The following is a 24,729-nucleotide window of genomic DNA, read 5'->3' on the forward strand; positions in this document are numbered from 1 at the left end:
AAATCAGCAATAGATCAGATTTGCTCTCTGCGGCAAGCGATGGAAAAATCGCTGGAATCAGTTCCGCCATCTTTTCATCGATTTCAAGGCCGCCTATGTTAGAATAGTCAGAGTAAAACTGTACCCGGCCATGGGGAATTCGACTAAATAAGGATAAGGATGGCTGACCCTGACCAATGTGCGAGGCCAGATAAAAGCAGCAAGATCACTCTCGAGACCATTCAACATCAACAACGGTGTAAGACAAGGTGGTACCCTATCATGACGGTGAAATCTGCACACGATTAATGGTTCCGCTAGAAAGGTCTCACCTTGAGGTCAAGGTTCTTACTGCATAAGACAATGATCTTGCTAGGCCTCATGTATTCCTCGGAGAACTGGGTTCTTAGCAAGAAAAATTGCGAGCTGTTGGCGGCATTCGAGAGAAGAATCCTACGAAGAATTTTTAGCCCCCTACATGAGGATGAGCATTACCACGGTTGTGGATAAAATCTGGCTTATTCGATTGCGGTGGGCGGGTCACTTAATTCGTATGGTCCAGTCTGGAAAGTCTTAAAGGGCACAGTACACAGTAGAAAAAAAAGATGTGGCCCTGCCTCAGATAGAGCGGTGGCTTAGATCAGGAGATCGGCACTGGAGTTCCTTACTAATGCAGGCCTAGACCGGTTATTACGCTGTTGATGATGCAGTAAGTGAATTTCTATTCTTTGTATTATCATGCATGTGTGCTGGGTCTTCATTAATTAAAACAAGGTGCACAATGAGCTTGATTTATAGAACAGGTCCAATCGACGACGAGATTAGACATCCACTGCTCGTGCATTTTTTCTGCGTCATCACTCTTAACTATGTAAAATTCCAAACAACACATTCCCAGTACTATGCGACCATAATATCATTTTATTAGACATAAAAAAGGATCGTTCCATCATTTGTGAACATAAACTAATCATATATATATATTTTCTTGAAATCACTTTTAAACTATGCAAGTGTATGAAACAATTGGCAGCGGCGAGATGCTAGCATGATAATATCATGTACAAAATCAATTTAACCTTATATATTTCTCAATCATCGTAAAGTAAAATATGTAACATTATTTATAATGTAAGGAAGAGAATCTCAATGAAAATAGTGTAATGCATCATGTGCTCACTCTCCTTTTTTCGAGAAAAAGAATGCAGAGCCCCCCACAAGTCTGTGCCTGGAAAGCTCTTCATCTTTCTAAGCGTTTTAGTCTCGTGTCCGCAGACCCCACACAGATGTCCTACGTGTTCCTACTGTTGGCCGGGCCACGGAACTGTGTATAAATTTGTTAATTCCTACAGTTGGAAATGTGTTTTGGAGCATTTGCAGAGCTGTTTCGGACAGGAGACCAAAGACGTCTAGAAATGAGAGTGATGTCAGTTTACCGAGATCCCTGAAAAAAATGAATAAAATCATTAGTTTGAACGCCTGCAAATTGAAGTAAGAAACTCACATATAAGCAGTTGCTGATATACAGTAACACCGCGATAATGATAAATATTCTAAATCCTTAAACTTCGTCACCAGCCCGATTGCTGCCGATGTTAATGCTGTGCAGTCAGATAAGTCTAATTCCAGCAGTCCCGGGCACCGCTTTCCTAATATTTCTAAATCTGTAAAGTGTGTTTGGGTTAAATAGTTTCCAAATCAATCGAAAGTTAAATGAAGTTTTGGATAAATTACTTACAGGAGTCTGTCATTGACCGTCTGCAACCGGCAATATTAAGCCGTAATAAATTCGGCGTAACGTTCTGCACCAGAGCATTGACGCATCCCTCATCCAAATGCGACCAAGCAACATTTAGGCTGTGCAAATTGGTCAGATTCAACATCATAGTTTTCATACTAGAAGGTCTTATTCCTTCGCTCATTGCCAGATTCAGGGCCTCTAAGTGGACATTCTGAGCTATTTCATCACATATTTCATCGTTTATCTGGACGTGCTCGAGACTTAACTTCTTTAGTTGACGACATTTCGACAGGAGCATTTTTAGAGAGGGTTTTGTGATTACAGCCATACTCAAGTCTAAATATTGCAATTTTGATTGAAACTCCGGAGAGCTTTCAAGACTATCCGGCTCGAATACTGGATGTGCCATCTGAAAAGAAAAAGGGATTGGTTTCCGAATGTTAAGGCGTCTTTTGACACTCAAGCCATATGCAAAAGGTGACTACTTTTCTACTTGCTTACCTCTGCTTGAGCCAATCGTAATATCACTACGCCCCGCGAAATAATCTTGCCAAGAGCTCCTGCTCGCAATGTTTTACAGCCTAAATCTAATCGTGTCCAGAGCGACTCGTCCTGTGCTAATCGGTGAAAACGACGGCAAACATAGCTGCATCGAATCAACGTCTTCTTCGGTAACCACTTGAATACTTGCAACAACACCTCATCTGATACTTTTTTGAATGGATCCTTGCCACCATTATTGGCGTTCATCATTTTTGGCCGATACAGGAAAAAGTTTTCATCCGGAATAGTTGTTTGCTTTTTGATCGAAGTCGCGTCATTGTTGTTGTTCTGTGTGATGTTGTTCAAATTGTTATTACAGGCCACGGTCGCAAGCGGACTCCGGCCTTTTGAATTTGAACAAGCTACGACTTTCTTATGCAGCCGATCCATTGGTTTGTTGTCTGTGTAGATTTCGATGTTTGTGTTGCCGACTTTATAGCTACAAGGGAGTAACGTCTCGTTGGGATCGACGAAGTTTGCGTTACATATTGTGGTGTCATTGGGTGAATTCGAAATTTCTTCTGATTCCGTACTGCTTTTGTTTTCGTTACTCTGGCTGCATAGAGCATTTAATAACTCACTGGATTGAGCGGATGATGACGAGTCATCAGATTCTAGTATTCCAATTCCCATTTCCTCAAGTAATTCGTGTCCTTCGTCGTCAGTGAGTATTCGAAGTATTTTTGGCGTTAGCCGCGCTCGTTTGCTGCAATATATGAATTTACACAAATTAGATGAACGTAGTTTGACGCTTTATTAGTTAGTTTAGTTTACTTAGGGGAGCCGCAGCTCCGAGCACTAAGGCCATTCTAAGGCCCATTGTACTATCCCTGTAAATCGCCTATTCAATGGCTTCCCGCCTACGGCGTTCGCAGGCTTTAGCGAACCTGAGAACATTCTCCAGAGGCAGACAGTGTGCAGATTCTTTATTGAAGAAAACCTTCCCAAGGTATCTTCGTCTGAGATCTGAGGAGGCCGGGCAGCTGCATAAAAATTGCAAGGCCGTCTCCTCCTCATATTGGCTGCACATTGCCGAAACCACCACCCCAATCTTTTCCATATGGTACTTTAAGGAGCAGTGTCCCGTTAAAAACCCTAATAGGGTTTTCATGTCCCACTTCTAAGAGACAACAAAAATGGAAGGATTTTCGCCTGCCGGCAAGAGTTCAAATTCCTCTACTCGGCTGCGTGAACCCTTGCAATTTCAGATTTGAGAGTAAATTTGACAGTGGATCCAGACCCTCGGCGAGCCAGTCTGCCAGCCTCCTCGTTACCAGCGATATTAGAGTGCACCCACATCAGGACTGTTTCGGTCAGTCTGCCAAGTTTCAGCAGCACCTAATGACAACTCCACACCAACTGGCTTGATATGTCGTTGCTGTTTAGTGCTGGTAATGCCGCCTGACTGTCGGAACAGATTCGAATGGTGCGACCCCTTCATTTTTGTCGCAGACATTCTTCTGTTGCCAATGAAATAGCATATATCTCCGCCTGGAATATGGTCGTCATTTTTCCGAGGGGTCGGGCCAGTTCCACAATTAGATTCCCCCGGAACATCGCTGCGCCTGATCCGCTCTCCATGACTGACCCGTCGGTGAAGATTATTAAGTCTGATGGGGTTTTATTATGGATGTATACATTCAGTGTATCCGTTTTGGTGAAAGCCCCAGGTCTTACTTATCGCATTCCTACAGCACCAGAACAATCTGCAAGATTTCTGATATTGTTCCTGGATATGATGCTTCCACGTTAACTTGGAGTCGAAATATACTCCTAAGTACTTGACTGTTTGTGCCAGCTGCATTTCCGCCCCCGCTAAGGTGGGTAGCGTATAGCTGCCCCACTTGACGTTCCTAGTGAACATAACTATTCCAGTCTTTCTAGCGTTCACCGTGAGTCCATTGTAGAGGCACCAACAAACGGTTACATACTGTGTCCGTAAACTTGCCGGTAATTATTACGGCCAGGTCGTCCGCAAATGCTTGCCCGAAAACTTTTTCGACCTCCAGGAGCCATAGCAGGGTATCCATTACTGAAATGTGAATTTTTCTCCACTCTAGCATGTGACTGACGGTGAACTGATTAGCAGCGGTTCGATTCCATGCTGTCTTGCTGCATCACAAATTGTCGCAAATGAGGCATATTTGAAGGCACCTTTGATGTCCATGAATGCGCCTAAGACATATTCTTTTTCGGACATCGCCTTTTCAATTTTTGCCGTGAGTCCCAGGAAGTGCTGTATCCGTGAATTTGCCTTTCTGGTTGGTGAAGTGGCCACTTAGGAATGTGTGTGTTTCTTATGAACCGATCTACTAGCATTTCTAGTCTTTTTAGTATAAAAGACGTTAGACTGATCGGTCGGAAGCTTTTTGCGTCTGTGCAGTTGGGTTCCCTGGATTGGGAATGAATAACACCTTTATATCACGTCAGTTAATTGGAATATAAGCGTGTGCAAGGCATGCGCGATATATATTCCGAATATGTAGACCCAGGGCATCCAATCCCTCTATTGCTAGTGCAAGAATTATACCATCCGGACCTGCAGACTTGATATCTATGGAACGAGTTAAGTGCCCATTTTACTATAGTGATATTACTTTGCATGCCAGATTTCAGTCTCTCGGTTAAGGACTGTATGCATCTGTTGGTCCCGAGATTGGATTTTGGATGCTGCTTGGATGTTTCAAGTAAATGATTTGGCATTTCTTCATCACTTTCTCTGTACCTCCCGTTCTGTAAAAGTAAATAACCCAGCTTTTGGCTACATTATTTAACAAGAATCCGTTTCATGTTGATCGTTTAGCCGATCTTATGCTTTTCTTTAGAGCCTTCTGTGCTTCTTTATAGCGATTCCATTCAGCCGCTGAATAAACCAATAAAGCGGGACCCCATACCGCACACAAACTGATTAATCAGGCGAAGGCACATCTCCCAAATACTGAGAGCCAAGTGATTACACCCAAGAAGGGAGAAGTTGGGACGTCAAGCAGTGCATGCAAGGTTAGCAACCAACAAACGCTACTGCTCAAAAAGCAGGAACTAGCAAGAGCACGTCTGAGATAAATATATCAGACGTCAGCAAGGAGACGGTTTCAGGGGCGCAGGTGCTAAATGGTACCTGCGCTATCTGAAAGAAGGCCTGAAACCAGAAGAGGCCTATCACGTTAACAACTTAAAATGTTTCTATCTTTCAAGTAATGAAGATTTTCAAATCTATTTCGAATATTTAAATTTTAATTTAATAATCGAAATAAATTTCGAATGCTGCAGATCCTGCCGCGCCACATCACTCCGCCCCCAGACGAAACCTAGGGGGTTTCGGCGACGGATCCCGGAACTTCGTTCCCCGTTAATCCACAAAGCGGACACGACGCTGCTTCGGGGCGCACACGGGTTTCAGCCTGGACAAAGAGATCGCCTTCTTGTGTCCACCGATCTCGAGCTGAAAGAAATGTTCTCCCCTCTCGAGAACGCGGTACGGGCCCTCATATGGAGGCTGCAGCAGCTTCCGGACGGCATCCGTCCTGATCAGCACGTGCGTGCATGTGTCCAGTTCCTTGGGCAAACAAGCAGGTATGGACGAGTGTCGAGTGGGTGGTGGCGCTTTGATGCGTCGGAGATTGTCCCTCAGCAGACGCACCAACCCCGACTCCGTGAGACCCGATCTCTTGCTCAGGATAGAGCTAAGCCATCTTTACCGGAGCCGAGAAAGTGGGGAGCAGCGGAGATTAGCCCGCATGAAGGAAATGTTCCTAAACCTGAACCCAAGGGGGGAGAAAACCCGGACAGGTCAGTGGTGAAGGCAGGACTCAGGGAGCCCACCATTAGCTATGCTATTGCGGTCAAGGGTATTCGACTGGTTATACTGCATGTGATGTGGATGATATACCAGGAGCACACATGGTGACAGTTTTTCTCCCAAAAGCGGCGACAATAGAGACGGAAGATCTCATGGGCCTCTTAATCGCTCAGAATGACGTTCTCCATACGCGATTATGGAGAGTCTTCAGAAGCCAGATGGAAGGAAAGGGTAAATCCCTCACGATTGGGGTAGATGACCGATCCCTGGAGGCGGTCAAACGTCAAACTTGCCATATTCACTATCGATTTGGCAACATACCCGTGCATGTGCACAAGGAAAAGCCGAGGAAGGACACCTCGGAGGAGACACCGGGTGAAAATCATACCAAAGTCCCCTAAGAAGTCTCGAAAGCCAGAGAGGCGGAAAGGACTGGATCAACCAGGGAAGTAAACCTGCAGCCCAGTGAAGAGCAGAAGCTGGACGACCTAGGGCTCAGGGTAGACAGCGACGCGCAGTAAAGCGCCATGTCGGAGGAGGGCGATACTCCGACAGTGGAGAAGAGCTCCAAACATTAACGGAGCCAATAACCAGTAGTAAGATAACCCAGATAAACCTCTACCATGCAAAAGCTGCATCTGCGCTAATTTCCGGGGCAAGTTCCAAGGAGAAAATTGGAATAGTGCTGGCTCAGGAGCCCTGGGTGTACCGGGGGCAGATTCGCGGCCTGCAAGGAAGTAGCATGCAGTAATTCCTCTCCTCCTCTTGTGAAAAACCAAGGGCTTGCATAATTCTTAAACGTAATTTAAAATGTATGTCTTTCAGAGTTCTGACCGGGGAACTTGTGGCTATCCAAGTCTTATTGGAAGCCGGGAGGAGTACTCGAGAGACATTCGTGACAGTCGGATACTTCCCAGGAGACGAAATCCGGACTCCACCGGAGCAAGTCGCTAAAGTGGTGAAGTACTATGAGAAGGCGTTACCACTTCTCCTCGGCTGCGATGCCAACGCCCATCACGAAGCCCGGAGAAGCGACGATACCAATCGAAGAGGTGAGTACTTTCTTGAATTTATTCTTAGCAATAAGTTAGGAATATATAACTTAGGGAATACTCCAACATTTGTGACCATAACATAACTATAGGAAATACTCCAATGAACGGGCTGGAATTGGAGTGTCTCGGATGAGCCCTCTATGTCTGATCGCAGAATAATCAGATTCGACATTAAGGGTAACTCCGAAATAAAAAGAATAATAAGGAATCCCAGGAGACCGAATTTTGAATCCTATGTAACGCACCTGAGCAGGAACATGGCCCACTTTCAAGATGAGACATTTACCGAGAATAAGGAGGACAGGGTACACCTGCTTCTCAGAACTTATTACCCCACGGCGGCAGGCGACAACATTGTGCCTGACACCCCAACAACGAATAAAAGGGGAAGAAAAGAGAACTGGAAATTAGCAAAAGAGGAGACGGGCCGAAATGATTTTTATTCCGAAACCGGGTAAAAAGGATCCTTTTTACCCTTAATTTTTCAGACCGATTTGGTAGTGGACGAACTCCTGGACGTGCTAATAAATACTGGAATACAAGCCCAGGGTTACGTGGACGACGCTGTTTTAATCTGTGGGGGCAAATATGAAGATACCTATGTGATAGAATCCAAACTGGACTAAGGGTTACTAGTGCCTGATGCAGGAAGGTGGGACTGCGGATGAACCCAGCCAAAACCAATCACTAGGAGACGTATTCCTATGGGCGGAAATCTGGGCAGAAAGAACTGAACTTAGTACACAAGCTAGGGAGTTACACAAACTCCAAAGACTGGTTGGCGTGTGTATCAGTGGGGCAATGAAAACATTTGCAATGGCATCCCTGGTGGTAATTATGGGATTAACCGCCCTCCATTTGCGCATACAGAAGCAGGCAAGGAGGGCAATATTCAGGATGGTATCAGTGAGGCGAGGAGCTGTCTAAACCGAAGATTGATATTCTTTCTAGGCGGTATCCCGAATTACTGATATCAAGGGATAACATGACAAGGTTTCACTTTGATAAGAAGTTTGAAACACGTTGCAGTAACAAGGCAAACTGGGAGAGCGTGGCTGCGACATACGGCTTAAACCAGCAACTGATTGGTTGTCATTGTCTTTGGTCCAAGAAAAATATACTTTGAGCCAATGGGCAAGTACACTAGCATATTCCAGGCGGAAATATACGCCATAGACAAATGTGCCTCCTTTAGTCTGCAAAGGAACTACAGAGGGTAAAACATAGCTATTCTCACCGATAGCCAAGCAGCGATGAAGGCACTTAGGTCCAACCAGGTGAACTCTAAACTGGTATGGGAATACCTTGAGAGACTGAATACATTCGGCTCGTCCAATAAGGTCTGGATACTCTGGGTTCCAGGCCATGCTGGCCTGTCGATGAGCGAGATGAAAAAGACCTCGCTAAATACGAGGCGATTGTTGAAGAATACAATAGCAAACGCCTGGCAGACGAGCAAAAAGCGAAGCTCATCGCTCTGAAACGCAATCGATATCAAGATGAGGTCGAGCAAAATAAGAAGCGGAGCAGAGTGGGCAAGAGCTCAGACGCTAAGCAATATCCGAAGAAAATTGCGCAGCAACAGTCAGTCGACGGGCCATGAGCCACTTACGGGTGGCGCTCGCGGATGGTAATTCTGCTAACGGTAAGCTAGCGCCGGAGGTGTGGACCAGTGTTGAGGCCAGGCTGTCGGGAATGGTCTTTGAGCATCTCCTGGACACCGAAGGCAAACAGGTGGGACTAATCACCTGTTTTGATTCCTCTCAAGTGGTCCGTGGGTTCCACGTTATAGCTTGCGTGGACCGGTTCTCTAGAGACTTTCTCGGTTCGTGCAGGGATGTTTCTGTCCATTATGAGCGACATCATGGAAGGAGCGTTGCGAAAGGTGTGCCCGTGTGCTGCAAGATGCGGACTTAGCATAAACCCAACGAAAACGTAACTGATGCTATTCACCACCAAGACAAGGATACCTGAATTCCATCTACCACGGCTGAATGAACAAAGATTGGTTCTTTCCTCTAATGTAAAGCATCTGGGTATAATCCTGGATTCAAAGCTAAGTTGGAGATTGAACATAGAACTGAGGGTTAAGAAGGCCTGTTGATGATGGATTGCGCTCTGACTCGAAACCAAGTTCCAATGCCTCAGGAGAAGAGAAAGGTGATGAAACTGGCGTCCAGACAAGAGAGTCCTTTTCACTACTTTTTTCGCCTCAAAACGACACCAAATGAGAATGGAAATCCCAAAGTTTATAATAATTGCAGCCACGGCGTGATGGATTCGGCTTCGTACCCAGAAACTCTCGACAAAGAAAATCAATTTTCCAAACAACACAATTAAACCATTTGTGGCGCGGAACAACATCGAGACGATGAGGAAAATGTGCGACCAAGATATTGACCCCAATAATTGCTGATCTGTGCGCAGCATTTCAAATTTCCACACAACAGGTCTTTGACCGCCACCGGCCTCATTTCCATGCACTTGTTCTGCGCGGCCGGAACACCTTCCAAGACTTCACTTACCAAGCACAAACGCTCGTGGGCGAACAAACTGCAATTTCTGCACGAATCCAAGCAGCGTTGATTTCCCGCTTTTCTTCACGTCCACACGAACTTCCACGCAACTAAAATAACTCGAAAATTCCGAAATACCACAAGCAAACCGAACCGAAATTCTCTGAGCAGTGCGGGTCCATTCGCTTTGGAGTTTCCCGCAAAAATCAGTCACCGCCTTTTTATGACAGTTCCCAGACTTTTCCCACAATGACGTCGCGGTGATTTCCAAACACTTCACGGGTAGGGGGTTTGTTTTTCCTCTATTTCCCTCTCATTTTCGTTGTTGATGTCACATGTTTGGGCTTTGGCGCGGGGTGAAAGTGTCCCTTCCCGCTCGCACATAACCTCACCGCCACCGAGAAATTCCCGTTTTTACCTGCGAAGGGGGTGAAATAGGGTGAACTTACCTGGCGGAAGGGCACTGGTTCTCGTCGTTGATTTTCGTCTTCGAGGGCTTCACTTTCTCCATATCGAGACAGGTTGGCAATTCATTTGTAAACAAAACACCTTCTGCGTCGCAGAGAGAAAATCCCTTCTACCTTTTCGTCACACTCGACGAAAGTTTGATGACGTACGCAGATCAGCTGGAACGCCGACTGCGTCGTGGCTGGTGCCGGAGTTTAAGTTCTAAATGGTGCGTGTATTTGGTGAATGTGGGTGGAAGTAGAGGATTGGAAATGACTTTTCCAACTTACGATATTTTTACTGAGATTTGCGCCTGTGATAGGGGTTGCATTTAACCCGGAATATAAAATTTAATCCAGTCAGTGAAGTACAGAATTTGTTCCACTAATTACCAAGCATTTTTAAGTAAATTCAACCTAATATCTAAACAGTTTTTCACATATTTTCGATTATTGAATTATCGCAATGAATCTAGGCTTCCCGTTGCGAACTGGTAACGCCCTACGAGTAGAAGTGTCGTCCCGTTTGACATTACAAGTTATTTACATTTCACCCGGCTATAGTGCGGCCGCTTGCTCCTCAAACACTTGGAAATATATTCCAAATTTTATCACTGAAACTGGTCTTAGAATCTCATTCTGGGCCAAGTATTCACATCTAACGCACAGTTACTATCTAAAACTAAGCCGAAACGCACGATGTTTGGTTAAGAAACGAAATTGTTCCTTTGAACCTGCGAAACCGAAACACCCTCGAATCTGCAATGAGGGGCACTCGGCGTTCTACGATCCTCACTCGAAATGAAATGTCCAACTTCCTCAAGCGAGGGCGAAAGACATCACGGGACCAAGTCGAAATGTACGTTCACTTCCTCGAGGAGAACCCAACTGTGGCGATGGCTCGCAGCAACCCCACAAATGACTCCGTCATCAACTCACTTTGGGAAAGCTTGACTTATCGATTGAACTCCTCGCAGCAGGGACCATTGAAATCCTTACAACAGTGGCAAGAGGTAAGTGGTTTGGTTGGATTTATTCCAGTCTTCAATATTTCTTTCAATAATTCCACAGACATTCGCAAATTGGCGGTATCAGTTGAGATTTAAGACGCGGAAGCTGATTCAGCGCCAGGGGGATGCTCTTGAGCTCCTGGAATTGAGCGATTTAGAAGAAAGGGCGCTTCGAGTTTTCACGAACATCACCTTCAACGATTCAGTAAGTAGTGCAGTGTCTCAACATATTGAGTTTGGTGTTTGATCCTTAACTGGAATCGTGGGGTTCAAATGGACCCCATCGTCCGCATTTTTACTCTAATTATTTTTTTTAACTTACGCACACGCTCATCACATGTTGCAGTGGTTGCCGAACTTGGGACGGTTAGTCGTTCCTAGAAACGGAAACACAAATGGCTTGGGGTCCAAATAAACCCACGACATCAGTTATGTATATTTTTTTAATTTGAATTTTTATCCTACCTACTTAAAAGATAAAGGGACGCCGGCGTTGGTGGCTGGTGGTACGTTAGTGGGTGAACCCGTCGAGGCAGCCAGAAATGAGATGGCCCAACATGTTTAACGCCAAACCACACATTGTGCACTAGTCGTTTTTCAACCGCTCTTTCATTACGAGTTTTTTATAAGCTCGGGTGACGACCACGCCGTCCTGAATGGCACACATAAATCCTTCTATCTCAGTAAAGAGCTCCCCAGTGCACAGCCATCTATTCGACAAATGGCTGCCAAAGACAATTCACGTGTTTACCGTGCATCGCTCGTTCTTGGTCTGGTCGATCCTTCAAGTTAACTGCAGTTAGCCCACAATCTGCCTTACAGACAGCCGCATGCAAAGGACTCGCCTGCACTTTGCTGTAAAAATAAGCGCGTAGCGAATCGAGTTGGCGGTAACGTTGTGCCACCACGTCAACCACGCCCCTATCTCCGATGTCACGAAGTAGGTTCATCTGCTCTGCGAGAGAGTTTGGGATTATGCATTCAGAATTTAGACATAGTAGTCCGCATCCGCCGCTGGACGTTTTCCAGATCGGTTTTCGTCCACGGCAATATCCCGAATGCATAAGCCAGTGAAACGATAGCGAAAATATTCAATGTGCTTATTTTATTCTTCCCAGAGAGATGCGATTTCAGCACCAGCTTCACTCGTCGCAGAAATTCCGTCAGCAAGACGTCCCCAATACTATGTCCGGCATGCGGCTCGTGATGACTTTTCCCGGATGGTTTGGATTCGATATTTGTCTAATTCAATTCCATCCGAATATCACGGCTCAACATGTCAACTATTTGCAACAGACTTCTAAGGTGGTCTTCAGTACCAGGATACAGCTTGATGTCTTCTAAGTACATCAAGGGTGTCAGCTCGCACTTACCACGTAGACCATATTCGATTGCAAAGCCATTATTATTATTCTGTTAAAGCAAAGTCACACCGCTTCCTTTAAGAACTATTGTGCCCCTTTTACTGGTTATAGTGTACCTATTGATCATAGTATCTCAAGCAGACCTATAACCGTTAGGAACTTTAGTATGTTCCCTACTTCTAGATCTTTCAGCTTTGCATCTGGCATTAAGTGTTCTCCCAGATGCCTCGACCTACTTTGCACAAGTGCCGGTCCCAGGACGTGTACAGAGGTTTCGTCATACTCCTCACAAAACCTACAGGCAGTGTCCGTACATATCCCTAGCTTCCCTAGATGGTAGTTCAGCCGACAATGACCAGTGAGAATCCCCATTATGATTCGGAGGTCCTTTTTGCTAAGGTTTAAGCAATCGTTTGTGCGCATGGGTTTGTATCCACTAATAAGCACCCTGGACTGCTCCATTCCTGGTAGGCCCCCGCAGTATAGTTCCCTCAACCGTTCCTCTTCATTTCTTAATGGCATAGCCATGAAACCGTTTCCCATTCCATAGAAGGGTTCTGGCCGGTGTAAAGGCGTCCATGCTTCCCTCTTGGTTAGTTCGTCCGCTGCCTCATTGCCTTCCAACCCGGCATTGCCTGGAACCCAGAGTATCCAAACTTTGTTGGACGAGCCGAGTGTATTCAGTCTCTTAAGGCATTCCCACATCAGTTTAGAGTTCACCTGATTGGACCTAAATGCTTTGATCGCTGCTTGGCTATCGGTGAGAATAGCTATGTTCTGCCCCCTGTAGTTCCTTTGGAGATTAAAAGAGGTACATTTGTCTATGGCGTATATTTCTGCTTGGAATATGTTAGTGTACCTGCTCATTGGCTCAAAGTACATTTTCCTTGGACCAATGACACCGGCACCCACTCCCTCTGCTGTGAGGGATCCGTCAGTGTACCAAGTAATCAGTTGCTGGTTTAAGCCGTATGTCGCAGCCACGCTCTCCCAGTTTGCCTTGTTACTGCAACATGTTTCAAACTTCTCATCCAAGTGAAACCTCGTTGTCATGTTATCCCTTTATCATCATCATCATCAACGGCGCAACAACCGGTATCCGGTCTAGGCCTGCCTCAATAAGGAACTCCAGAGATCCCGGTTTTGCGCCGAGGTCCACCAATTCGATATCCCTAAAAGCTGTCTGTTGTCCTGACCTACGCCATCGCTCCATCTTAGGCAGGGTCTGCCTCGTCTTTTTTTTCTACCATAGATATTGCCCTTATAGACTTTCTGGGCTGGATAATCCTCATCCATACGAATTAAGTGATTTGCCCAAGGTAACCTATTCAGCCGGATTTTATCCACAACCTGACGGTCATGGTATCACTCATAGATTTCGTCGTTATGTAGGCTACGGAATCGTCCCTCCTCACATTGGGGGCCAAAAATTCTTCGAAGGATTCTTCTCTCGAACGCGGCCAAGAGTTCGCAATTTTTCTTGCTAAGAACCCAAGTCTCCGAGGAATACATGCGGACTGGTAAGATCATTGTCTTGTACAGTAAGAGCTTTGAACCTATGGTGAGACGTTTCGAGCGCAACACTTTTTGTAAACTGAAATAGGCCCTGTTGACTGACAAAAACCGTGCGCGGATTTCATCATCGTAGCTGTTATCGGTTGTGATTTTCGACCCTAGATAGGAGAAATGATCAACGGTCTCAAAGTTGTATCCCCTATTTTTATTCTCCCTGTTTGACCAGTGCGGTTTGATGTTGGTTGGTTCGTCTTCGGTGTTGACGTTGCCACCATATATTTTGTCTTGCCTTCATTAATGCGCAACCCAAGATCTCGCGCCGCTTGCACGATCTGGATGAAGGCAGTTTTTACGTCTCGGATGGTTCTTCCCATGATGTTGATATTGTCAGCATAGGCCAGTAGTTGGGTGGACCTAAAGAGGATGGTACCTCTTGCATTTACCTCAGCATCACGGATCACTTTCTCGAGGTCCAGGTTAAAGAGGACGCATGATAGGGCATTCCCTTGTCGTAGACCGTTGTTGATGTCGAATGGTCTTGAGAGTGATCCTGCTGCTTTTATCTGGCCTCGCACATTGGTCAGTGTCAGCCTAATCATTCTAATCAATTTAGTCGAATTACCGAATTCTCCCATGGCGGTGTAGTTTTACCCTGGCTATGCTATCATAGGCGGCTTTAAAGTCGATGAATAGATGGTGCAACTAGTGTCCATATTCCATCGCTTGCCGCAGAGGGAGAATCTGATCTGTTGCTGATTTGCCTGGAGTGAAACTTCTTTGGTATGGGCCAATGATGTTCTGGGCGTATGGGACTATCTAGCCTAGTAAGATAGAGGAGGATATCTTATAGATGGTACTCAGCAACGTGATACCTCTATAGTTGCTGCACTGTGTGATATCTCCCTTTTTATGTATGAGACAGATAATGCCTCGTTGCCAATCGTCAGGCATTGATTCGCTGTCCCATACCTTGAGCGCAAATTGATGAACCATTTGGTGTAACTGGTCGCCTCCATATTTAACCAATTCGGCTGTAATTCCATCGTCTCCTGGCGACTTATGATTTTTTAGCCGATGAATTACACGGACTGTTGGACTCCTATACTTGGTGGTGGCAGTATTTGTCCGTCATCTTGAGTTAGTGGGACTTCCAACTCGCCGATGTTCTAGTTGTTCAGTAGCTCATCAAAGTACTCAACCCAGATTTCCCTCTTTGTCTCGGCAGAATGAACATTGAGGTGTGTAAGGCTTCATCCTGCTGACTTGTTTGTAAAACTTCCGCGCCTGGTGCGGTTGCTCCCTGTACTTTTCTAATTCATAGACTTGTTGGTTCTCCCAGGCTTCCTTTTTCCGGCTGTGAAGTCGCTTCTCCGCTCGACGAAGTTCGTGATAAGTCTCTGCGCATGTCCGCGTTCTTTGAGAATGCAACATTACTCGGTATGCGGCATTTGTCTGTTCCGTTGCTAGCTTACATTCATCATCAAACCAGCCGTTCCGACTCCTTTTGCGGCTGGGGCCAAGTATGTTTGTGGCCGTATCCATGATAACGTTCTTCAGGTGATTGTGAAGATCATTTGTTGATGCTTCATCTCCAGGTCCTCTGTTGACTGCGGTTATTGCGGCATCCATTTCTCTCTTATAGGTGCGGAGGGCTGCGTTGTGGATAGCTTCAGTGTTAACTTTCACCTGATTGTCAGAGGGGATTCTAGGTGGTATTGTTATTCGAGATCGGAGCACCATGCCAATGAGATAGTGATCCGAGTCTATATTGGTCCCCCTATATGTTCTGACATTCATCAAGGCTGAGAGGTGGCGGCGCTCGATCGAAACGTGGTTAATTTGGTTGTAAGTGGGCCCATCTGGAGAGGCCCACGTATGTTTGTGGACCGCTTTTCGCGCAAACCAGGTACTTCCAACAACCATTTCGTGTGACCCTGCTAATTGAATATGTATGTGAACAGCTCAATTGATTTAACGGATCTTCACTTCCACTTTAGTCCGTGCACAAAAGCATATATACATGTTATATATTAAAAACCGCTGGTAACCAGGTACATCCATTATATTAATTACTACTCGCAAGCTTTATTAGCACATGCATACACATACACATGTCTATCTCGAGTTACTGACACTGATATACAAATAATTGAAAAAAGCCAAAAAGAGAAACTATTATAAAACGTCCCCATTTACTCCGCTGTTCATATAAGTTCGCTTTATATGGTGATAACGCCGTACACGTCTTAGGGTACCATACATTTATCTGAAATGCGAAATTTTGACCTTCTATAATTTTTTCATAGTCGGATTGCTTTCAAATTGTTCAGAATTATGTCCTATGTTATCGCCTACGCTGATGTCAAATTTCGTATATCTGGAATGAACTTAAGGGGATTTGCCGGTAAATTTCACATGGTAATATACTACATTAACTTAATTTGTGCAGACATCGGAATGGGATGTATTTTGAGGACTAGATTTCATATAGTCGTGTCACTGTGATTCTTTTCAGATTTTTCGTTTGGTTTGGTTGAGAGAGAGAGAGAGACCTGTTTCACCTTTGAGGGCATACATTTGGAGCCCTATCTCCCCTATGTTTCACCCGATGTCAGAAGTGTGATCAGTTTCCGAAAGCACTAATCGAGCCCTTTCATTCCACCCCGTATGACCATATTCGGAGATAAAAAAATGTTTCTTCGTTATCTTTTCATAAACACTTAAAAAAGATACTCAAAATCGAAGATTGTAAGTAGTAAGTAAATATGTGATCAAAGATCTATGATAAAGTTAACAAAAAATTGCGTTTAAAAAAGGTTTTATTTTTTTTTTAATTATGCAGATTTCCCCTACAATTTTTATGTATAATATTTGTTTTTTTTTCAATTGGGTTTCATTTCACTCACGACACCAATTACGTAGCTAAAAATATCGCGCACCAATTAAAGGTTAATCGATTTCTCTCTTAATAGGAACCTGCCCAAACAGACAATGGTTCTTCGGCGACGAACAGGAGGTTCCCGCGAAGGAAATTCACACGGAAACGAACAAGGAGCTGTAAGTATTTCCCTCGAACCCAACCGTTTCAGCTAACAATACTTACGCCTGTAATATTACAGCAACGTCGCCTCAAGACCACTGTCCTGTCACGCGCAATTCTATGTCCGTTGACTCCTCATCCTCGCAAATTTTCGAGAAGCAACTCGACTGTGAAACGAATTCCTTCTACGAATACTTCGCTCCTGAACAAAAGCCACAAATAATAAATGAACCTGCCGCAACCACTCCAATATTCGCGGAAACTTCTTCGCAAACGGACAAAGAAATAAGTGAAATTGATCCTGGTGGACATCCTGTTGTAACGCACACCACGGAGAGTCAAGTGGATGCGATAAACAAGCTAGAAAAGGCGGTCAACTCATTGAATGACACCTTGAAGCGCCTGGTGCAGGTCCAGACGGACATGCTTTCGACCATGAATCGAAGGTGAACAGCTCGGTATGAGGTTTACGAATTCTAGTCCTGATCTAGTGAGTACTGTTAGTCGTAATTTATGAAGAAATTTTCGAATTAATACCAAATGTGAATGTGATCAGTTTTAGAATAAGTTGGGAATAAGGTCGCCGTTTTTTCGGTGATTTCATGTGAGTTTTGGGTTCCTAATGTGTAGCGCAAAAAAACTTGTGGGCAACGCATGTCATACATAAATAACTAAAGCCATTTGGGAATATGAGCATCAGGTTAGGATAAAATGAATTGCATGTGTCTGGATGGATATACGTTATTTTTGAGTAAAATAACACAATATGCGAATGAGATCTGCTACGTACAACGAATCTACCACGAGCCCCTCTAACATTTGTTGATGTTGACATTGTTTGTTCCGCGAGGTCCTTCAAGCTATTGATGTTTTAGCCACGCAGGATTAAAACACTACTCTTGGTTTCCATTAAATTATATTACACAATGTTATCATCTTCCGCTTAACAACAAATGCAATAATTTTGCATGAATTAAAATAATTAGAAAGTTGCAGATTTATATAAAACTTCCGAACCGTCGAGGTCGGCGGACGTGACTTGATCTTTTTACTCTTTGTTACAAAAACCGACTTCTCTAACATCTTCTTTGCCCCAGTCTCATGTCAGACTGTCAGCTGTTTTTGCGGCCATTGAATGCAGCGGTGGAGGCAAATTCATGTTGGTGCATAGGTTCGCGCCTCCGATGTATCGCCACAATGTTGTGTCGAACGGTGTGGTTGAACGGCAAAAAAATGTCAACAGGGAGTAAATCGCCTTACGCTTTACTTCCTTATATACTTTCTACACGACGTGTTTACAATTTTCATCATTGAATCTTTTCTATCAACTTTCCATTAAATCGTTTCTATCATCTTCTACTCTAGATCGGATCTAGATTTATTGACAAGGAGTAGCTTCCTCCAAACTACAATTATTAGTTTTCAATGTAAATATATATTTATAGCTTTGTACTGATGAAGGGGGTAAGTTGCTCCCGAAATATATATTTACATTGAAAACTTATAATTGTAAATTCTTTAGGATTATTATCCCTCGTATTCGAGGGATCCTAAGTACACAACCACTTGTTGTTGGACCGGACCAAATGGAGAGCAACTTACTCCCACGTCTCTTTGGTCCGCGGATCCCTCGTTTGGGGCATGGCACCCAAGCATTATAAAAATTATAGGACAAACGGTTTCGCCCAGGGCAGAGGCAACTCTTCAGACGCTGCCTCACCTCTGCTCTGGGAGCAGCGTGACCGTGAGTGGCATCAGATGGAAAACGCTCCTTTATATTTTCAGGAAAATACGCCAAGGGTGCGAATTATATCCAATCGAAACCAATAGTTTCAGCCTGAGCTGGCTAAAGCTAAATAAATTGTTTAGGATAAGTGAGGGATCCTAAGTCCACAACCACTTGTTGGACTGGACCAAATGGAGAGCAACTTACTCCCACGTCTCTTTGGTCCGCGGATCCCTCGTTTGGGGCATGGTACCCAAGCATTACAAAAATTATAGGACAAACGCTTCGCGGGCGCGCCGCCTGCTCGTCGAAGACTCTCAGCCTCGACAAGGATACCAACTTGGGCCCGCTCCGAATGTCGATTTTGAATGAGAGTCCGCCTCGTTCCAGAACTTTAAAGGGCCCTCGTATGGTGGCTGCAGCGGCTTCCGAGGCGCGTCCACCCTGATGAGGACCTGGTCACACGTCTTGAGACCCCGGGGGGTGTTGACCTCCAATGTCGCGTGTCTGGACGATGGAGTCAGCTGCAGTTGCAAGTTGGTCATTTTCAAAATTCCGTCCCTAAGCAGACGCAGCATCGGCGGGGAGTCGTAGATTCTCCCCGTAAACCATCTCCACTGGGCTGGCCGCGAACTCCTCTCGCTGGGCTGTACGGAGGCCGAGGAGGACGAAAGGCAAGGACCGCCAAGATGACGGATCGTCGCGAGCCGTTAGAGCGGCCTTCAGCGTTTGGTGTCAACGTTCCAGCATACCACTGGACTGTGGATGGTATGCAGTAGTCCTATGCCGTTTAAAGCCAAGCAGTTTTCCTAACTCCGCGAAAAGAGTAGATTCGAATAGTATTCCCCGCTCTGTGATGACGACGGCTGGAACATCAAAGCGTGGAATCCATTCTCGCCTCGGCACATTATTGCGCCGTAATGTCAGACAGAGGTATTACTTTAGGCTACCGCGTAAACCTGTCGATGATTATGAGGCAATACTTGAGCCCGTGCAAATCTTGTAAAGGGCCGATGATGTGAAAGCGTTTGGTTGATCCAGGGAACACTCTTCTTTTCGAACGTGCTTGTTGATCTTGCACTTCTGGCCCACGATGCACTAATTATGTTTTTCACTTCGTTATATAAAAAACAGAGTTTCCGTTCCTAAGATCATACGATCTTCTTTATTTCCGAATCAGAACTAACCACTAACATGTAGGATCTTAACTATTTATACTATATCTTCGCAGGTCAAATATTGTTCTTTTCTTACGAAGAACAAGTCATAAAAATTGATTTCTACGCAGGTCCAACTCTTATTCAACCATCTGCGATGCAGATGTCATAATATCTAATACTCGTACATTCACACAGATGTTACATTGTTTGACGCGCAGGTCAAAGTACAAAGATATCTTATCTTAGAACTATGGTACAAGCAATATAAATAACGTATGCTTGTACTGTAGATTTTCTTAAACAAATATTATTGTTGTACTATAATTACCCCTCCCCTTAAACGGATTCGTCCCGAATCTTCTGATGACTTTCGGCGATATTGCGTACGATCCTTTCTACCTCTGTCTCCATGTTGAAGTTCGTTGTGACTGGACTTATATTCGGCTGTTTGTGATGGCATTTTAGATAAATTACTAGGATACAACCCACAATTGCTAATATCGTCACCATTATATACCATACCCTGCTTGTTGATCTTGCTTCCGAATTGAATTTGTCGATCTTGTGCAAGTTACGCAGGTGAACTTGGTGCAGGTAGGGTAATGTTACCGAAACCGAATGTTCTGTGAGGTTTAACTTCTGATTACCTTCGGATATTGTGACGTCATTTATTATGATTGTATTATCATCAACTCTCTCGAGAGGAGCAATATGATACGACGATGTAGTCTTGCATCTAGCGGCGTTACTGTTGAAAATCATGGTGAGGCATTTGTCGAAGCGATCAATTCTGCAAGTTGGCATTCCACTTCCTTCTCGGCAGTTGTTCAAAGGATGTGTTTCGTTTTTGCATTCTGCGACGTGCTTATTGCTTAAATCTATTATTGTATTATTATGTCTGACTGGATGTACAATGACCAGCGGACAGATATTTCTTACGTTTGGTACTTTAATCATATACTTAAACACTTTGTTACTTATATATATTTCTACATGTGATGAAGAAATTAAATCGCTAATTGTTATTGGTAATTCTTCTTTTTTTTAAAAATTGTGAGGACTTCTTCGTCCGTTAGAATAACAGGATTAATAACATTTAATTGGGCTAAAGCAACCGAGTAGACAGCATTTGTCAGCAAAGATATCGCTCTTTGGTTTCTAATTGAGGCTATTTCAAATAGGTCTGGAAATTTCGGTTCATTAGTATCAAAATATTGAGACTTCATTGCATTAATTTGCTCTGTAAGTTCATTTATTTTGTCTGTTAGGTCAGAATTGATTTCTACCTGCTGATTTTCGGCATCTATTAATCTAGATTGACGTTCGCCAAGTAATACGAAATCGTCGTGATCAGGCGTACCAGCTACAAACTTAATTGCAGAACCAATAAAGTCGACAGACCGCTTATGTCTATTGCTTTCTAATGTAAGAGGTTTGATTAATCTGGAAATTTCATTCGCGTCGGTTTCCATAGACACTTTTTGTTCGGATACTCCAAACATGTTTCTGAGATCGGTTATATCCGCCATAATTTGTTCAAAATCGGTTAGGTTAATGTTATGCATCAGGTATATGTAGTCTTCATAGATCCCCACGTCCCCATTTCGTATTGGTATGTAATTTGAAGATGTATAATCGAAAATTTTGCAGTGGACGGTGGCGGCTAGTGTTAACCTGATAAAATGAAATTAACGGATGTTATCCTTGTGCACCTCCTTACCATCTACTAGTACTATAGTACCTAGATCCTTTTGCACTACTTTTCTATCATACTTGTTCGATAGCTTATTCCCGCGACGCTTATTCGTTTTTACATAAATTGTTTGACCCTCTCTGAAAACTCTACTAAATCGATTTCGATTCAGGTTTTTGTTTTGCATTATTTGCGCATTTTTTAATAATTCCTGAGTATTCAATTTACTTGAATCGGAAATTCCCCAAAGTATGTCGATTGGCCTTTTTTTCGTTACAGAATGAACTGAGCCATTATACTTTATTACAGCTAGTTGAACTATTTCCTTTAGATCTGTGAGTTGCATTTCCTTTTTAATTAATCTTGATATCTCACTTAGGGTTGAATGGAATCTCTCGACTTGTCTATTGCTTGTGCTGTGCATAGCGGGGACTTTGTGATGGGACATTCCGAAATGGTCTCTTATAAGAGATTGAATGGTACTAGAGCAGAGTGACGGTTCATTATCCGTCACTAGAATTGTCGGATTCTTAAAGTGTCCTATTATTTTAATAATCGGTACTTTCAGATCTACTATAGAACGAGAGTCAATTTGTTCTACTAGAGTAAATTTTGAAAACTTGTCCACACATGTTAGGAAATATTCGTTCTGTGTGATATATATATCCATATGCAATATATCACCAGGATGTGTGGGAATTGGTGTGGAATGCAGTATTTGCCTTTTGGGATATCTTTCATACTTTGACTCTGCGCAAATTCTACAGTTGGCTGTGAATTTTTTCAAATCCTTGCGCAGGCTCGGGAAAAAATATGCGTCCAGAATTTGTGCATAATTTTCTTTGTATGAGCGATGTGCTCTGTTATGTTCCGATGCAATCGTTTCGAGCTGATCTTTTTCATTAATCAAGTCCAGGACTAGTTTTTCGGTATGCCTAAAACGAGCTGAAGGGAAGCGTTGTACAATTTCATTTTGTACTTTCCCTAAAATTTCAAGAGGACAGTGCACACCATTTACTACCTTGGTATCAATTACCTTTTCCAATTTCATGCAAAGGATTTCCAAATCAGGAAATTCAATTTCATGACGCAGGTAACCGTTAAATAGGCGAATTGTTCTTAATTTTACTCTGTCCCCAATCGTAAGAATAATTTGATTCTTGAAACAATTTATAGGGGTCATCACCGATCTTATGACTTGAGACGACGAAATCTCACTATTTGTGCAGCTTTCCCCAGACTTGTTTCCTGTAAGGTTTTGAATAAATTGACGAGAGAGTGCATCTGCCACAAAATTTTCTGATCCAGGCTTATAATGAATTACCGGTGCAAACTCTTCAATAAAGCTTTTCCAACGTTTAAGCTTTGTATTCGGGTTTCGATCAGATATCGAAAATGATAGTGGTTGATGATCTGTGTATATATGAAGGTTAGTAACCCCATAAAGGTAATTTCTCAGAGACTGTAATGCCCATACGATAGCGAGCATTTCTCGTTCGTTGGTTGCATAATTCTGCTCTGTACTGCTAAGTGTTCGTGACACAAATGTAATAGGTTGTTTATTTTGGGACAACACGGCACCGATCGCCACTGATGAAGCATCTGTTGTAAGCTCGAAAGGCTTGTTGAAATCTGGAAAACGCAGAGTTACTTCTTCAGATACTAAAATTTGTTTTAACTTATCGAATGCTTCCTTAGCGTCTTTCGATAAAGTAATTTTCTTTCTTTCTGATTTCCTAGAACTCACATTACCATTTTCTCCCCTCAAAATTTGGGTCAAAGGTTTTGCTATTCTTGCGTAATCGCGTATGAATCGTCGGTAGTATCCCGATAATCCTAAAAAGGATCTGAGAGCTTTGATGGAAGATGGCTCTTGAAAGTTTAGAATAGCGCTAACTTTATCATCGGCTGTTTTGAGTCCATTTTCAGATACGATAAACCCCAAAAAAGCCAATTCCGATTTGAAAAATTTGCATTTATCTAACGAAATGCGCATGTTTGCATTAAGTATTATAGCTTCTTTACCACAATTTGTAGGTCCTTGAGATGACTCTCAACATTACGGGAAAAGATGATAACATCATCTACATAGACATAACAACGAACGCCTATGTCATCGCGCAATATATCGTCGATCGCTCTCTGAAAAATGCTTGGAGCGTTTTTGAGCCCGAATGGCAAACGGCAGTATTCATATTTGCCATTGTTCACTGAAAAGGCAGTTTGTTTTCGATCATCTTCGGCTAAAAGAATCTGATGGAACCCAGACTTCATATCAATAGTGGAATAATATTTTGATTTGCCTAGATTTGACAATATGACGGACGTTTCGGGAATGGGATATCTGTTGGAAGTAGTCTTTTCATTAAGCTTGCGAAAATCTATCACTAGACGAAGTTTTGGGTTACCGTGTTCATCTACACCTTTTTTATTCACCACCCATATGGGATTATTATACGGTGAAGAACTTTTTCTTATTATTCCATCACGCAACATGGCTTCTATTTCTGAGTTAACAAACTTAGTTGCCGTCATCTGGTATGGATAACTTCTAGAGTAAATGGGTTCATCAGTAGTAGTCTTAATTGTAGCAACTACATTAGTATTGTACGGTAATGCCTCATTTGGAACCGCGAATACTTTTTTATTTTCACTCATAATCACTTTAAATTGTTCTAACCCTTCTTTAGGAATAGAATTATAATCGATATTCTGAAGAACGTTAATTTGATAACTAGTATCAATAGTAAGCTTTTGGCTTCCATCTCTATAGTGAAGATTGCTATTGGAAGAGTCGACAATTCCATTGATTTTTTTCAGAAAATCATAACCAATTATTCCGTCCATATCGTGGGTGATAGGAAGTACATAAAAATCAGCAATTTCGCCAAAAATACTTATTTGACATTTTGTTTTAATGGCAGTTTCACCATGTATAGAATGAACACTGAAAGCATTTTTAACCCTTGAGATACCAACTAAAAATGGAAGATCTTTGATATAATTCTTGTCGGCTCCTGTGTCTAAAAGGAGTTTAATTTTACGTCCATTCAATAGAGTATGCTCGAGATAGGGAAAAGTGTGATTGGAAATTGTTGTTTCTTCTGGAGTTCTGTCTAAATCTAGATGAAGATGGATCCAC

General features: G+C 43.3%; 2 protein-coding genes across 5 annotated transcripts; one reads left to right on the plus strand and one right to left on the minus strand.

The window, feature by feature from the left end:
• Positions 1-870: 870 nt before the first annotated feature.
• On the minus strand, positions 871-10,234 carry LOC119652469 (S-phase kinase-associated protein 2). Of its 2 annotated transcripts, none has more exons than XM_038056637.1 (5): positions 10,083-10,234; positions 2,222-2,969; positions 1,718-2,129; positions 1,484-1,643; positions 871-1,423 (listed from the first exon to the last, which is right to left on the minus strand). In XM_038056637.1, exons 1-5 carry the CDS (start codon positions 10,142-10,144, stop codon positions 1,237-1,239), a joined length of 1,569 nt encoding a protein of 522 aa, XP_037912565.1. In that variant the 5' UTR covers positions 10,145-10,234; the 3' UTR covers positions 871-1,236. The 2 variants fall into 2 exon arrangements, with proteins under 2 accessions (XP_037912565.1, XP_037912567.1); XM_038056639.1 differs by lacking the exon at positions 10,083-10,234 and adding an exon at positions 9,643-9,982.
• A 313-nt stretch (positions 10,235-10,547) lies between these two features.
• LOC119653226 lies at positions 10,548-24,514 on the plus strand. Of its 3 annotated transcripts, none has more exons than XM_038057810.1 (5): positions 10,548-11,092; positions 11,151-11,294; positions 16,941-17,025; positions 17,088-17,498; positions 24,408-24,514. In XM_038057810.1, exons 1-4 carry the CDS (start codon positions 10,844-10,846, stop codon positions 17,456-17,458), a joined length of 849 nt encoding a protein of 282 aa, XP_037913738.1. In that variant the 5' UTR covers positions 10,548-10,843; the 3' UTR covers positions 17,459-17,498; positions 24,408-24,514. The 3 variants fall into 3 exon arrangements, with proteins under 3 accessions (XP_037913738.1, XP_037913737.1, XP_037913736.1); XM_038057809.1 differs by lacking the exon at positions 24,408-24,514 and adding an exon at positions 17,565-18,300; XM_038057808.1 differs by lacking the exon at positions 24,408-24,514 and having other exon boundaries at positions 17,088-18,300.
• The last annotated feature ends 215 nt before the right edge of the window (positions 24,515-24,729 follow it).

Source organism: Hermetia illucens, chromosome 3, assembly GCF_905115235.1.
Source record: "Hermetia illucens chromosome 3, iHerIll2.2.curated.20191125, whole genome shotgun sequence".
NCBI lineage: Eukaryota > Metazoa > Arthropoda > Insecta > Diptera > Stratiomyidae > Hermetia > Hermetia illucens.

What these genes read in the sequence shown, in the direction of transcription:
- LOC119652469 (XM_038056637.1), bottom strand. Translation starts at nt 10,144, where the DNA reads ATGGAGAAAGTGAAGCCCTCGAAGACGAAAATCAACGACGAGAACCAG. An exon ending in TACGATTGGCTCAAGCAGAG is followed by an intron (nt 2,130 to 2,221) that starts GTAAGCAAGTAG and finishes TTTTCTTTTCAG; the next exon opens with ATGGCACATCCAGTATTCGA. An exon ending in ATATCAGCAACTGCTTATAT is followed by an intron (nt 1,424 to 1,483) that starts GTGAGTTTCTTA and finishes CATTTTTTTCAG; the next exon opens with GGATCTCGGTAAACTGACAT.
- LOC119653226 (XM_038057810.1), top strand. Translation starts at nt 10,844, where the DNA reads ATGAGGGGCACTCGGCGTTCTACGATCCTCACTCGAAATGAAATGTCC. An exon ending in CCTTACAACAGTGGCAAGAG is followed by an intron (nt 11,093 to 11,150) that starts GTAAGTGGTTTG and finishes ATAATTCCACAG; the next exon opens with ACATTCGCAAATTGGCGGTA. An exon ending in ACATCACCTTCAACGATTCA is followed by an intron (nt 11,295 to 16,940) that starts GTAAGTAGTGCA and finishes CTCTCTTAATAG; the next exon opens with GAACCTGCCCAAACAGACAA.